Here is a 14490-nt window from a genome sequence, read left to right as displayed (position 1 = left end):
AAGGGGATTGCCCTGTCCCCAGACGACCTGCTTGTCAGTTTTGATGTGGTTTCCTTGTTCACCAAGGTGCCTGTGCCTGACACCATCGCAATCATTGAAGACTTGGTTCATCAAGGACTAAATGCTGGGGTACCCCCCCTGGTGAGACACTGCTTAACCAATACATACTTCACCTGGAATGGAACCTTCTACAAGCAAATTGAGGGCACCCCAATGGGCTCCCCCCTATCTCCGGTTGTAGCCAACATCTTCATGGAGAAATTTGAGACGGACGCCATCCAGACTGCCACTCTACGCCCGACCTTATGGAAGAGGTACGTAGACGACACTTTTGTCATCTGGCCACATGGCCGGCCTGCTCTAGACCAATTTCTCGGCCACATCAATTCCATACACCCAGCCATCAGATTCACCATGGAAGTCGAAAATGATGGCAAGCTACCCTTTTTGGATGTCCTAATCAAAAGGAGACCTGATGGTTCAATGAGCCACTCTGTCTACAGGAAAGCCACCCACACGGATGCTTATCTAAAACCGGATTCCCACCACCATCCATCCCAGAAGAATTCCCTCATCAAGACTCTATATCATAGAGCCCAATGCATCTCCGACCATGAACACATTTCCAGTGAACTCAAACACGTACGCCAAGCTCTTAAGGCTAATGGTTACTCCGACTACACAATCCGCAAAGCCATCACTCCAACCATCAAGAAAGATCCTGTTGAGGAGCCTTTCAAGACCATCACCTTACCCTACATTGCTGGGGTCACAAAAAAGATCTCCAAAATCCTGATTAAACACAAGATCCAGGTCCGATTCAACACAGTACATAAAATCCGTGATCTGGTACCGTCTGTAAAAGATGTGATTCCAGACATACAGTACCCTGGCGTCTACAAACTAAGTTGCCTCTGTGGTAGCAGTTACATTGGGGAAACCAAACGACACGTCTCAGACCGCATTCGTGAACATAAAGCTGATCTAAAACACGGTAGGACAAACACCTCAGCCGTGGCAGACCACTGTTACAACTCAGTGGGCTCACATGACATTGACTTCTCCAAGACGGAGGTTCTCTGCAAGCCATCTGGCTATCATGAGAGATTCGTTCATGAGGCGATCCACATATACAAACACAGAGACAATTTTAACCGAGAAGATGGATTCAGGCTTAGCAATCATTGGAAGGACGTAATAAACCATTTCGATACACATTAGGGTGAGTTGAATAATACATAGTGTTATATTAAAATGTATAAAGTATAGGGTGGTTTACAGCAATACAGTATATAATTTAATGTTGGGTTTATCTATGGCAGTATATAGTACTGTATATGCTAAGAGAATAAAGTTTAGATGGAAGTATATTATATACTTCTTACGACGTAGAATTGTAATTTATTATTTGTTGTTAGTAACTCAGCTTATTGTAGAGTATAGCAAGTATCAGTTTATATTTTAGTTTTTTATGTAGTTTTTACTTTGGTTTTCTACGTGGTTGTTTGGTAAATGCAGCTACATATCATTAACATTCCTTTCCTTTATTAACGCTGTTCCTTGCGCCCCCCCGTGGTGCTGTTGATCCTGCATAATGCATGGGCATAATGGGATTTTGAAACCCCTCCGCCCACCTCCTACTCATTGCCCATTGGTATGCTAAATTCCTCTTCATATGCACATTCTTTTGTTAAGGCGCTCCTCCTCGCTACACCTATATAAGCTCCTAGCTTGATAATGTTCTCATTCTTCGCCTGAGGACGGCTGCTTGCGTTGTGGCCGAAACGTCGTGAGAATTGTTTTATTATGTTTTATTTTTATTATTTTATTACTTCCCTTCTACGTGACTTTACCGAAAGAACCAAGAAGATGAATCCCTGCAGTCACGAAAGCTTTAAATCGAAATTTGAGTCTATGGGTCTCTGTGTGGGAGTCTGTGGGTCTCTGTGTGAGTCTGTGGGTCTCTGTGTGTGAGTCTGTGGGTCTCTGTGTGTGAGTCTGTGGGTCTCTGTGTGAGTCTGTGGGTCTCTGTGTGAGAGTCTGTGGGTCTTTGTGTGAGAGTATATGGGTCTCTGTGTGAGTCTGTGGGTCTCTGTGTGAGTCGGTGGGTCTCTGTGTTAGTCTGTGGGTCTCTGTGTGAGTCGGTGGGTCTTTGTGTGAGAGTATATGGGTCTCTGTGTGAGTCTGTGGGTCTCTGTGTGAGTCGGTGGGTCTCTGTGTTAGTCTGTGGGTCTCTGTGTGAGTCGGTGGGTCTCTGTGTGAGTCTGTGGGTCTCTCTGTGAGAGTCTGTGGGTCTCTGTGTGTGAGTCTGTGGGTCTCTGTGTGAGTCTGTGGGTCTCTGTGTGAGTCTATGGGTCTCTGTGTGGGAGTCTGTGGGTCTCTGTGTGAGTCGGTGGGTCTCTGTATTAGTCTGTGGGTCTCTGTGTGAGTCGGTGGGTCTCTGTGTGAGTCTGTGGGTCTCTGTGTGAGTCTGTGGGTCTCTGTGTGAGTCGGTGGGTCTCTGTGTGAGTCTATGGGTCCCTGTTTATCTTTGTGTGTGTCTTTGTGTGTCTCTACGTGTGTGTCTTTGTGTGCATCTTTGTCTGTGTCTCTGTATGTGTGTATTTGTGTGTGTCTCTATGTGTGTGACTTTGTGCGTGTATCTTTATCTTAGCGTGTGTCTGTGTGTATGTGTCTTTGTGTGTCTCTGTGTGTATCTTTGTCTGTGTGTGTGTTTTTATCTTAGCGTGTGTCTGTGTGTGTGTTTCTTTGTGTATCTTTGTCTGTGTGTGTTTCTGTGTGTGTGTTTTTATGTTTGTGTCTGTCTTTGTGTGGGCAGTGGTGGTCACGAATTCGGCGGAGACACGAGTTCGATTCCCACTCAAGGCCACCACCAGCACCAGTGACAGCGATTATCTGAACCGGTACGGGGGAGACAAAGGCGGCCGGGCGGGCGTGGTGCTGGCCACCCACCTACTTGTGTGCCGTTCCGGCCGAGTTTTATGACTTGATTTATGGTTGAGTGACGAGCTTGTGTAACGCCTTGCACGTGGACTGTGCTCGTGCTAAAACTGATAACACCTTGCGACTCAACACTGCTAACCATAGACTCAGCACTGCACCATAGACTCAACACTGCACCATCGACTCAGCACTGTACCATAGACTCAACACTGCACCATAGACTCAACACTGCACCATAGACTCAGCACTGCACATAGACTCAACACTGCACCATAGACTCAGCACTGCACCATAGATTCAACACTGCGCCATAGACTCAACACTGCACCATAGATTCAACACTGCACCATAGATTCAACACTGCACCATAGACTCAAAACTGCCCATAGACTCAACACTGCACCATAGACTCAACACTGCTACCCATAGACTCAGCACTGCACCATAGACTCAGCACTGCACCATAGACTCAACACTGCTACCCATAGACACGACACTGCTACCCATAGACTCAACACTGCCCATAGAGTCAACACTGCTACCCATAGACTTAACAATGCACCATACACTCAGCACTGCACCATAGACTCAACACTGCTACCCGTAGACTAAACACTGCCCATAGACTCAACACTGCACCATAGACTCAACACTGCACCATAGACTCAACACTGCACCATAGACTTAACACTGCCCATAGACTCAATACTGCCCAAAGACTCAACACTGCCAATAGACTCAACACTGCCCATAGAATCAACACGGCTCTATACACTCAATACTGCCCATAGAGTCAACACTGCCCGTAGACTCAACACTATCCATAGACTCAGCACTGCACCATAGACTCAACACAGCACATAGACTCAACAATGCTACCCATAAACTCAACACTGCACCATAGACTCAACACTGCACCATAGATTCAACACTGCCCATAGACTCAACACTGCACCATAGACTCAACACTGCACCATAGACTCAACACTGACCCATAGACTCAACACTGCACCATAGACTCAAAACTGCCCATAGACTCAGTACTGGTTCATAGACTCAGCACTGCCCATAGCCTCAGCACTGCCCATAGACTAACACTGCCCATAGACTCAGCACTGCCCATAGACTCAACACGCACCATAGACTAAACCCTGGTCCATAGACTCAACACTGCCCATAGACTCACCACTGCCAATACACTCAACACTCCCCATAGACTCAGCACTGCCACCCATAGACTCAACACTGCACATAGACTCAACACTGCACATAGACTCAACACTGCTACCCATAGACACAGCACTGCACCATAGACTCAACACTACCCATAGACTCAGCACTGCTACCCATAGACTCAACACTACCCATAGACTCAGCACTGCTACCCATAGACTCAACACTACTCATAGACTCAGCACTGCTACTCATAGACTCAACACTGCTACCCATAGACTCAACACTACTCATAGGCTCCACACTGCTACCCATAGACTCAGCACTGCTACCCATAGACTCAACACTGCCCATAGACTCAACACTGCTACCCATAGACTCTGCACTGCTACCCATAGACTCAGCACTGCTACCCATAGACTCAGCACTGCTACCCATAGACTCAGCACTGTTACCCACAGACTCAACACTGCTATCCATAGACTCAACACTACCCATAGACTCAGCACTGCTTCCCATAGACTCAGCACTGCTACCCATAGACTCAACACTGCTACCCATAGACTCAACACTGCTACCCATAGACTCAACACTGCTACCAATAGACTCAACACTACCATTGACTCCACACTGCAACCCATAGACTCAACACTGCCCATAGACTCAACACTGCTACCCATAGACTCAACATTGCTACACATAGACTCAGCACTGCCCCTGTACATGAAGCAGCCCCCCTCCTTAGCCTCCTTCCATTCCTCTCTGAGAGCCTCCTCCCCTCTTCTCCACTGCGTCTCACTACTCCGCTCCGTCCCACGTGACTCCCACGTGACCCCCACGTGACCACTGCTCCAGTCACTCAACCCTCAGCTCTCGCTCAGCGCTTGCCCCAACACTCTGTTGCAGGCATCACGTGGAGGTGGTGGTGGTGGTGATGCTACTTACCAAATAATGCAAATCGTATTATTATTTTTAACATTGTTGTTGTTGTTCTTCCAAGTGGAGAAGTCGGGGACATTCCTTGACGAACGTAGAACAGGAATTCTGTAAAATGAACAAGTTACAAACGGTGTACAAATTAGTTCATCGTTTGGCAGGGTCACAACATTCCACTTCACCGTGCGGCAAGACTCATCAACACGAGACAGTTCACCTGAATGAGAGCGCTCTCAGCTCGTGGTTAAATTAAGGACGTCAATAACAGGAAGCAATCACTCTGAATGGGGTCTCTCTAAGCTGGTGGTTAAATAAAGGACGTCACTCACAAGGGGCAATGAATCTGAACGAGGCCTGAATCTCGTAGTGAGAGAAGAAAGTGGCACGGAAACTCCCGGTTGAGACCGGTGACCACAGAGCGGAGAGTCCAACCGGTTCCTTACCTGCTGAAGGTCACGACACCAATGTTCGCATTCCTCTTATAAACGCGTCGGTGTTGTACACTCACCTTAGAGGTATGCGCGTGAAATACCAAACTAACGATTTACGTTTAGCCTCTAACAGACTGTAAGGGCAATTCTGTTGGCCTGTAGCGCCTACGACGGCCGGCACTGTGACACATGAGGAGGGGGTGGGTGGCCAGCACCAAGCCCGGCCGCCTTTGTATCTTCCACAGTGCTAGCGATGTTTACTACACACCGCTGGAGGTGCTCATTGGAGGCTGAGTTGACCTAGGGGAGGCCCGGGACCATGTTCAGATTATCGTGACCGGCGGTGTTGGCCGTGAGCGGGAATCCATCTCCTGTCGCCGGGTTCGTAGCGCTACCCGCTACACTACAGCTCAGCACACACAAAGTTCAAAGATCTCAACTCGCTCACCTACACAAAGATCCCCCGTGTAGCCTCTAACAGACTGTAGGGGCAAGTGCTGTTAGCAAGTAGCAGCAGCTATGAAGCAGAGGTCACAAACGGATTTTGATTCCTTATCCGTACCCGTACCCGGCCGCACCAGGGTCGCAAACGGGTACCCGTACCCGTACCTGGCCGTACCCGTACCCTACCCGTACCCGGCCGGGTACGGGTAGGGTACGGGTATCGGGTACCTGATTGCGACATCTGGGATGAAGCCATGTTGCAGGCGAGGGTGGGTTGATTCTAGGAACTTGAATTGTGAGAAGAGACAAGACGTTGGGAAATGAGTGACAAACGGTAACTCACTAGTGACTCACGGCCTACCCGTACCCGTACCCGGCCGCACCAGGGTCGCAAACGGCTACCCGTAGCCGGGTATCGGGTAGGGTACGGGTATCGGGTACCCGGTTGCGACCTCTGCTATGAAGGCTGCCGGCACGGCACACGAGGGGGTGGGTGGCCAGTACCACGCCCGACCGCCTTTGTCTCCCTAGTGGCGATGTTTGCTACACACCGCACCGGGTACACATTTGAGGCTGAGTCGACCTACACACACACCGCCTCGCACGCTTTGAGATGCGCTTCTGCGGCCGTCTGGAACGCTCTTCCTTGCGATATTAGGAGGCCACTTTTAAATCATCGAGATCGAACACTCATTTCTTGAGAGCTGAGTGCTGCTGTTGTTGTTGTTGTGCTTAGATTGTTGTCCTTCAAGCCGCACCTACGATTAGCCACGGTTGGCTACGTACGGTGCGAAAGAAGTCCAACATCCATACCAATACGCGCCATTCGCCGCAAAGTTGCGGTGACGTCACCACGTCGCCTGTGCCAGGCTATGTGCACTTACACATCTTCTTGGTTCTTTCGGTAAAGTCACGTAGAAGGGAGATAATAAAATAATACAAATAAAACATAATAAAATACAATTCTCACGACGTTTCGGCCACAACGCAAGCAGCCGTCCTCAGGTGAAGAACAGGTCTGTCGGAAAGACAGCGTCTGAATGAACACCACCAGGCTTGGCAGCCTATATTTAAGCTGGGTTAGAGGGGGATTATTTTATTATGTTTTATTTTTACTATTTTATTATTTCCCTTCTACGTGACTTTACCGAAAGTACCAAGAAGATGGATCCCTGCAGTCACGAAAGCTTTAAATCAAAATTGCACTTACACACTCACACAAAGTTGAATACTCACATTTGTTAGCCCAAATCACAGCTCCGTGGAGTGACCGATGATGATTCGATGCACGCGTTCAGTGGCACCGCGCATGTGAGTGTGTTAGTGGTTGGCTGTCACCTCTGTGTGTGTGTGTGGCTGTCACCTCTGTGTGTGAGTGTTAGTGAGTGTGTGAGTGAGTGTGTGTGAGTTTGTGAGTGTGTGTGAGTGTGTGTGGCTGTCACCTCTGTGCGTGAGTGTGCGTGAGTGTGTGTGAGTGTGTGTGTGTGGTTGTCACCTCTGTGCGTGAGTGAGTGTGTGTGAGTGTGTGTGTGTGAGTCTGTGGCTATCACCTCTGTGTGCGAGTGTGTGAGTGAGTATGGCTGTCACCTGTGTGCGTGAGTGTATGTGGTTGTCACCTCTGTGTGTGAGTGTGTGTGAGTTTGTGATTGTGTAAGTGTGTGTGTGTCGCTGTCACCTCTGTGCGCGAGTGTGCGTGAGTGTGTGTGAGTGTGTGCGTGAGTGTGTGTGAGTGTGTGAGTGTGTGTGTGTGGTTGTCACCTCTGTGTATGTGTGAGTGTGTGTGGCTGTCACCTCTGTGCGTGAGTGTGCGTGAGTGTGTGTGAGTGTGTGTGTGAGTGTGTGTGAGTGTGTGTGTGTGGTTGTCACCTCTATGTGTGTGTGTATGTGAGTGTGAGTGGCTGTCACCTCTGTGTGTATGCGCGGCTGTCACGTTTGCGTGTTTATAAATGCACAGTGGGAGGCGCTACCTGCCCCCGTCACACTCTGACAGCCCAATGGATTCCTCAGCACACCCACCCCCCCTCGTGTTCGACGAGGCCAGGTGAGGTTGCCCAGACAGCGGTGGCAGTGACTTCACAGAAGGAAGTAAGATGACTGCATGGGGTCTCTTTAGTCCAAGGGGTGGGTGTGCTACCGCACAAGCAGCGTCACTAATGAGAATAGCCGTGTGAAGATGTTACAACACCAAACTTAAACCTTTTACACAAGCTACGTCACTAATGATAATGGGGTTTTTCCCCTTTTTTCTGGCAACAAAACAGCAGTGTGAAGATCATGGGACCTCCTTTGCCAGTACCAAAATATACTAATAGGGGTTTTCCCCTTTTTTTGGCAACAAAACTGACACCTTTTGCAAGGAATCATGCTTACGTTAACCACAATACTTGCAGTCAAATGCAAATAAAAAACAATACACTGATAATTTATGCATTGTCTTTGAAACTGATTGGTCCACACCAGAGACAGCTTTCTTTAGAGCCTAGTCTCATATGGCGTCATCTGGTCGAACACCATATGAAACTAGGCTCTAAAGAAAGCTGTCTCTGGTGTGGACCAATCAGTTTTAAGGACAATGCATAAATTATCAGAGTATTATTTTTTGTTTGCTAATTTAAGCATGATTCCTTGCAAAAGGTGTCAGTTTTGTTGCCAAAAAAGGGGAAAACCCCTATTAGTAGGTGTTAAGATGTTACAACACCAAACTTAAACCTTTTGGAAAAAATCATGTCTGCATTGTCCACAATACTTGTGGTCAGAATGCAAACAAAATCATACTCTGACAGCGTGTGCATTGTCTTTGAGACTGATTGGTCCACGCCAGAGACAGCTTTCTTTAGGGCCTAGTATCAAACGGTGTTAGACCAGAGGACAGCGCCAAAAGGCGTACACAGCACAAATACAACGCCACCATCAGAGTAATGAGAGCTTGGGGTGAGCAGCTACATCATGAGACCTCCTTTGCCAGCACCAACATATGAGAATAGGTTTTTCCATTTTTTCTGGCAACAAAATGCATATGCTATCAGAGTGTGCTTTTTGTTTGCATTATCACCACAAGTGTAGTAGGTTCCAGGAGACTTGGACGACGTAGTTAGAGGCACACTTACTTATTAACCACAATGTACATAACAGGCCGAGATGTGCAACACTCGAAGGGGTATCGGCCCCTTCACCCGTCTAACAGGGAGATCACACAATCTATGTCACGGCTAGCCTACTCCTAGGTCCTCCACTACAGGGCTAAGGGAGGCTAGCTAACCCAGCTCTGGTTAAGCTGGGATTACGGCACCCTGAGTCCCCAGACCGGCTCTTACAAGAGCATCGGCTCTGGGCTCTCGGGGCCACGCCACTGGCTTGCCCTGGTCGGTCCTGAGAAGGACAGCGATCCAGGGGAGTCCCAGGGCCTATCTAGCCGGTCTTCTTGCTTCGCTGGTTAAGGCTGAACACTGAACCCCGAGCCCTCCGGCTCACCGCCTTATATAGCAACTCCCCCACTGAGGGGCGGGGCTGTGGGGGATCCCAGCGCCGTGTTAGCCCCCCAGGCTGAACGGTGCGGACGTGGATGTAAGCACCTCTCGGCGTACGGGCGTAACCACGCCCAGTGTGTTTGTTTGCCCTCCGTAACACCTTTACACAAGTATTGTGGTTAATGCAGACGTGATTCCTTGTAAAAGGTTTCAGTTTGGTGTTTTCACATCTTAACACAACTGTTTTGTTGCCAGAAAAAAGGGGGAAAACCTATTCCTATATTTTGGAACTGGCAAAGGAGGTCCAATGATGTAACGTCACAGATGTTAACCACCTCGCCTGGTGTGCAGGAGGTCGTGGCTTCAATCCCGACCCTGACGCCTGCTGCTGTATATTTGGAGTTTGCGTGTCTCTCTCTCATCATCATCACATAATAAAATAATGAGTGTGTGATGTGTGTGAAAGTCAGTGTATGATGTGTGAGTGAGTCAGTGGTAGTGTGAGTGAGTGTATGTATGATGTGTGAGAAAGTGAGTGTATGATGTGTGAGTGAGTGTATGATGTGTGAGTGAGTGTATGATGTGTGAGTGAGTGAGTGTATGATGTGTGAGTGAGTGAGTGTATGATGTGTGAGTGAGTGTATGATGTGTGAGTGAGTGAGTGTATGATGTGTGAGTGAGTGAGTGTATGATGTGTGAGTGAGTGAGTGTATGATGTGTGAGTGAGTGTGTGATGTGTGAGTGAGTGAGTGTATGATGTGTGAGTGAGTGAGTGTATTATGTGTGAGTGAGTGAGTGTATGATGTGTGACTGAGTCAGTGGTAGCGTGAGTGAGTGCATGATGTGTGAGTGAGTGTATGATGTGTGAGTGAGTGAGTGTATGATGTGTGAGTGAGTCAGTGTATGATGTGTGAGTGAGTGTATGATGTGTGAGTGAGTGTATGATGTGTGAGTGAGTCAGTGGTAGTGTGAGTGAGTGTATGATGTGTGAGTGAGTGAGTGTATGATGTGTGTGAAAGTCAGTAGTAGTGTGAGTGAGTGTATGATGTGTGAGTGAGTCAGTAGTAGTGTGAGTGAGTGTATGATGTGAAAGTCAGTGTATGATGTGTGAGTGAGTTCAGTGTCGGCTCCCTCTGCTCGTGCCTCTTGCCCAACACAAACGGCCCCTCCAGCCGCTGGGAGCGCGCGCCTCAGGCGGCCATTTTATTTCCATCACGCCCCCCCCCCCCGGCCCCTTCACAAACGGCCGCGCCAGCGGCTGCTGGGAGCGCGCGCCTCAGGCGGCCATCTTGCTCGCACCGTGAACCGGAAAAACGAGTTCGAGTCCTGGGTCGCAGCCAACACCGGTGAGGAGTGACGTCTGAACCGGTCCCCGGTCCACCCATCACTCACGGGCCGCACCAAACAGCATCAAAAAAAATGCGAAGGCCGACACATCGTTGGAAGGCTGCAGGCTGCAGGCTTCTGGCTGCTGGGAGCGTGCCCCGAGAGCGTGTGCCTCAGGCGGCCATACAGATCTTCTTGGTTCTTTCGGTAAAGTCACGTAGAAGGGAAATAATTAAATAATAATACAGATGTTTGGGGTTCATCTTCTTGGTGCTTTCGGTAAAGTCACGTAGAAGGGAAGTAATGTGAGAATTATTTTATTATGTTTTATTTTTATTATTTTATTACTTCCCTTCTACGTGACTTTACCGAAAGAACCAAGAAGATGAATCCCTGCAGTCACGAAAGCTTTAAATCGAAAAATGTTCGGGGTTGTTACGAATTATAGCAGCTCAACCACGGTGCATACATTTTCAAAGCAATAAGAATCGGTTTTTTCCCCCCCTTTTTCTGGCAACAAAATTGAAACCTTTTACAAGGAATCATGTCACAATACTTGTTGTCAGAATGCAAACAAAAAACACTCTGATAAATTTCGATTTAAAGCTTTCGTGACTGCAGGCATTCATCTTCTTGGTTCTTTCGGTAAAGTCACGTAGAAGGGAAATAATAAAATAGTAAAAATTAAACATAATAAAGTAATACAATTCTCACGACGTTTCGGCCACAACGCAAGCAGCCGTCCTCAGGTGAAGAACAGGTCTGTCGGAACAACAGCGCCTGAATGAGCACCATCACGCTTGGCGTATATTTAAGCTGGGTTAGGGGAGGAAGGGCGCCTTGACAAAGGAATTTGCATATAAACAGAGGAATTTGGCATATTTATGGAAAATGCAGATATGGGATTAGTCACTACTTGTGGAATGCGTAGGAGGTGGGCGAGGGGTCTCAAAGTCATATTATGCCCGTGCATTATATAGGATTAGCAGCATCAAAGGGAGGAAGTAGGGTTATCAGTAATAGCTTGGTGGTGTTCATTCAGACGCTGTCCTCTCGACAGACCTGTTCTTCACCTGAGGACGGCTGCTTGCGTTGTGGCCGAAACGTCGTGAGAATTGTATTTTATTAGGTTGAATTTTTATTATTTTATTATTTCCCTTCTACGTGACTTTACCGAAAGAACCAAGAAGATGTTTGGGGTTGTTACGAATTATAGCAGCACAACCACGGTGCATACATTGTCAAAGCAATAAGAATCGGGGTTTTTTCCCCGCTTTTTTCTGGCAACAAAACTGAAACCTTTTACAAGGAATCATGTCTACATTAACCACAATACTTGTTGTCAGAATGCAAACATAAAACACACTCTGATAACATTTGCATTCGAACTAGGTTCGAAGCTTTCGTGCAGGCAGGAATTACTCTTCGGTTCTTTCGGGCAAGTCCTTGAAGCTGATTGGTCCACACCAGAGACAGCTAATATTATCAGAGTGTGTTTTTTTGTTTGCATTCTGACCACAAGTATTGTGACTAATTGGTGCGTTGTTCACGTGATAAACCTTACTCCATGTGTTGGGTCGTGGAGGGTTACGACACAACATTTATACTTACGCGATCTCACTCAAAAACCTTGATTATGAATAATATTGCTTGTGACAGCCTACTACGTGTTAAACTTACCTTCAGTGGATTCGAGTGGCAAAAAAAACTATCCATGTAATCAAATTTCCAAAAATACAATACCGATACGAGCACCATTTGTGACGGTGACATCACCACGGCGCCTGTGCCAGGCTAGGTGCACTTTGAAGCCACATGAAGTGTCGAAGGCTCTCTGCTGACAGGAGGTCTCGGGACAGACCCATCAGGTGCGATGGGTTGTACTGCTGTGCCAGGCTAGGTGCACGAGGTCACGGAACAGATCCAGCAGGTGTCATGGGTTGTGCTGCTGTGCCAGGCTAGGTGCAGGAGGAAGTCATGGGACAGACCCAGCAGGTGCTATGGGTTGTACTGCTGTGCCAGGCTAGGTGCACGAGGTCACGGGACAGATCCAGTAGGTGACATGGGTTGTTTTGCTGTGCCAGGCTAGGTGCAGGAGGAAGTCACGGGACAGACCCAGCAGGTGCCATGGGTTGTACTGCTGTGCCAGGCTAGGTGCACGAGGTCACCGGACAGATCCAGCAGGTGCCATGGGTTGTGCTGCTGTGCCAGGCTAGGTGCAGGAGGAGGTCACGGGACAGACCCAGCAGGTGCCATGGGTTGTACTGCTGTGCCAGGCTAGGTGCACGAGGTCACCGGACAGATCCAGCAGGTGCCATGGGTTGTGCTGCTGTGCCAGGCTAGGTGCAGGAGGAGGTCACGGGACAGACCCAGCAGGTGCCATGGGTTGTACTGCTGTGCCAGGCTAGGTACACGAGGAGGTCACGAGACAGACCCAGCAGGTGCTATGGGTCGACTGAGATGACAAGTAAATGCACCACCTGTGCCCCCTACTGTGCCAACTTGCTGTGCTTTAGCTGCCCGGCGCTCCGCTAATTGTTGTGAGCGTCGCTCCTCCGCCCTCCGTTGTTGGAGGGCGACTGCCTCCAACTGCCCAGTCATCGGCAAGTCTACTCAGCTCCACGTCCTGCTGTACCACATCACTCCATCTCTTCTCTAGCCCGTGCCGCGCACACACACATATATACACACACATATATACACACACACACACACATATACACACATATATACACACACATATATTTACACACACAGGTTGCTTAACAAAAATCTTAACACTTATATGGGACTATCGTTTTCACGGAAAAAGAACGGATAATATAGAATGTAACATGATGACAAATTTTGATTTAAAGCTTTCGTGACTGCAGGGAAACAGAGCTGTCAGAAAGACAGCATCCTAATTAGGACGCTGTCTTTCCGACAGACCTCGTTCTTCACCTGAGGACGGCTGCTTGCGTTGTGGCCGAAACGTCGTGAGAATTTAATTTTATTATGTTTAATTGTATTATTTTATTATTTCCCTTCTACGTGATTTTTCCTGAAAAAACCAAGAATATGATAACAAATTTAATGTTAACAGCTTCAAGAAGTCACAGAGTCTCCACTTGTTCGCCATCATTGTCGACGCGCGCCTGGGATCTTCTCCAGGTCGTCTCCACAGCCCGGAGGCACATTTCTCGTGGCGTTGTTGCAAATTCTCAGAAGTGTTGATTTTCTTTTTTCACCACCCTGTAGAAATGTCGTGTGATGGCGCCGCCCGGTGGACAGCAGCGGCAACTGCGGTAGACAGAGAGCGCACACGCCGGTGAGGGCGTGAGCAGCGCGGCTGTGAGTTGGCAGAGAGGAGGAACTGGGGCAAGGGTCACGGGGGACCCCATCTGGAGGCGCCTGGAACCTGCTAGCGGGGTTAGAGAAAAGAGGCGGGGTCAGGGCGGGGTCAGGTCAGGGTCAGGGCGGGGTCAGGGCAGGGTCAGGGCGGGGTTAGGGTGGGGTCAGGGCGGGGTCAGGGCAGGGTCAGTGTGGGGTCAGGGTGGGGTCAGGGTGGGGTAAGGGCAGGGTCAGGGTGGGGTCAGGGCGGGGTCAGGGCGGGGTCATGGAGGGGTCAGGGCGGGATCAGGGCGGGGTCCGGGCAGGGTCAGGGTGGGGTCAGGGCGGGGTCAGGGCGGGGTCACGGTGGGGCCAGGGCAGGGTCAGGGCGGGTTCAGGGCGGAGTCAGGGCGGGGTCAGGGCGGGGTCAGGGCCGTGCCCAGTAGCATAAAAGGAGC

General features: G+C 49.0%; 2 protein-coding genes across 5 annotated transcripts in view; one reads left to right on the top strand and one right to left on the bottom strand.

Moving 5' to 3' along the window:
• The window catches only part of LOC144738112 (endothelial cell-selective adhesion molecule-like), a 142860-nt gene extending 135002 nt beyond the window's left edge, over positions 1–7858 (bottom strand). For all 4 annotated transcript variants that reach the window (XM_078621025.1, XM_078621024.1, XM_078621026.1 and 1 more), the window contains exons 1-2: positions 7164–7858; positions 5062–5160 (exon numbers count right to left, since the gene is read on the bottom strand). In XM_078621025.1, coding sequence (XP_078477151.1) covers positions 5062–5134 — 73 coding nt within the window. In that variant the 5' untranslated portion in view covers positions 5135–5160; positions 7164–7858. The remainder of the gene's footprint in view (positions 1–5061; positions 5161–7163) is intronic.
• The window catches only part of LOC144738050 (uncharacterized), a 478363-nt gene that overhangs the window by 209853 nt on the left and 254020 nt on the right, over positions 1–14490 (top strand). The gene's annotated exons all lie outside the window — the stretch shown is intronic.

The sequence above is a fragment of the Lampetra planeri genome, chromosome 77 (genome assembly GCF_965212315.1).
Source record: "Lampetra planeri chromosome 77, kcLamPlan1.2.h2, whole genome shotgun sequence".
NCBI classification, from domain to species: Eukaryota; Metazoa; Chordata; class Hyperoartia; order Petromyzontiformes; family Petromyzontidae; genus Lampetra; species Lampetra planeri.
This window is presented reverse-complemented; position numbering and strand designations above follow the sequence as displayed.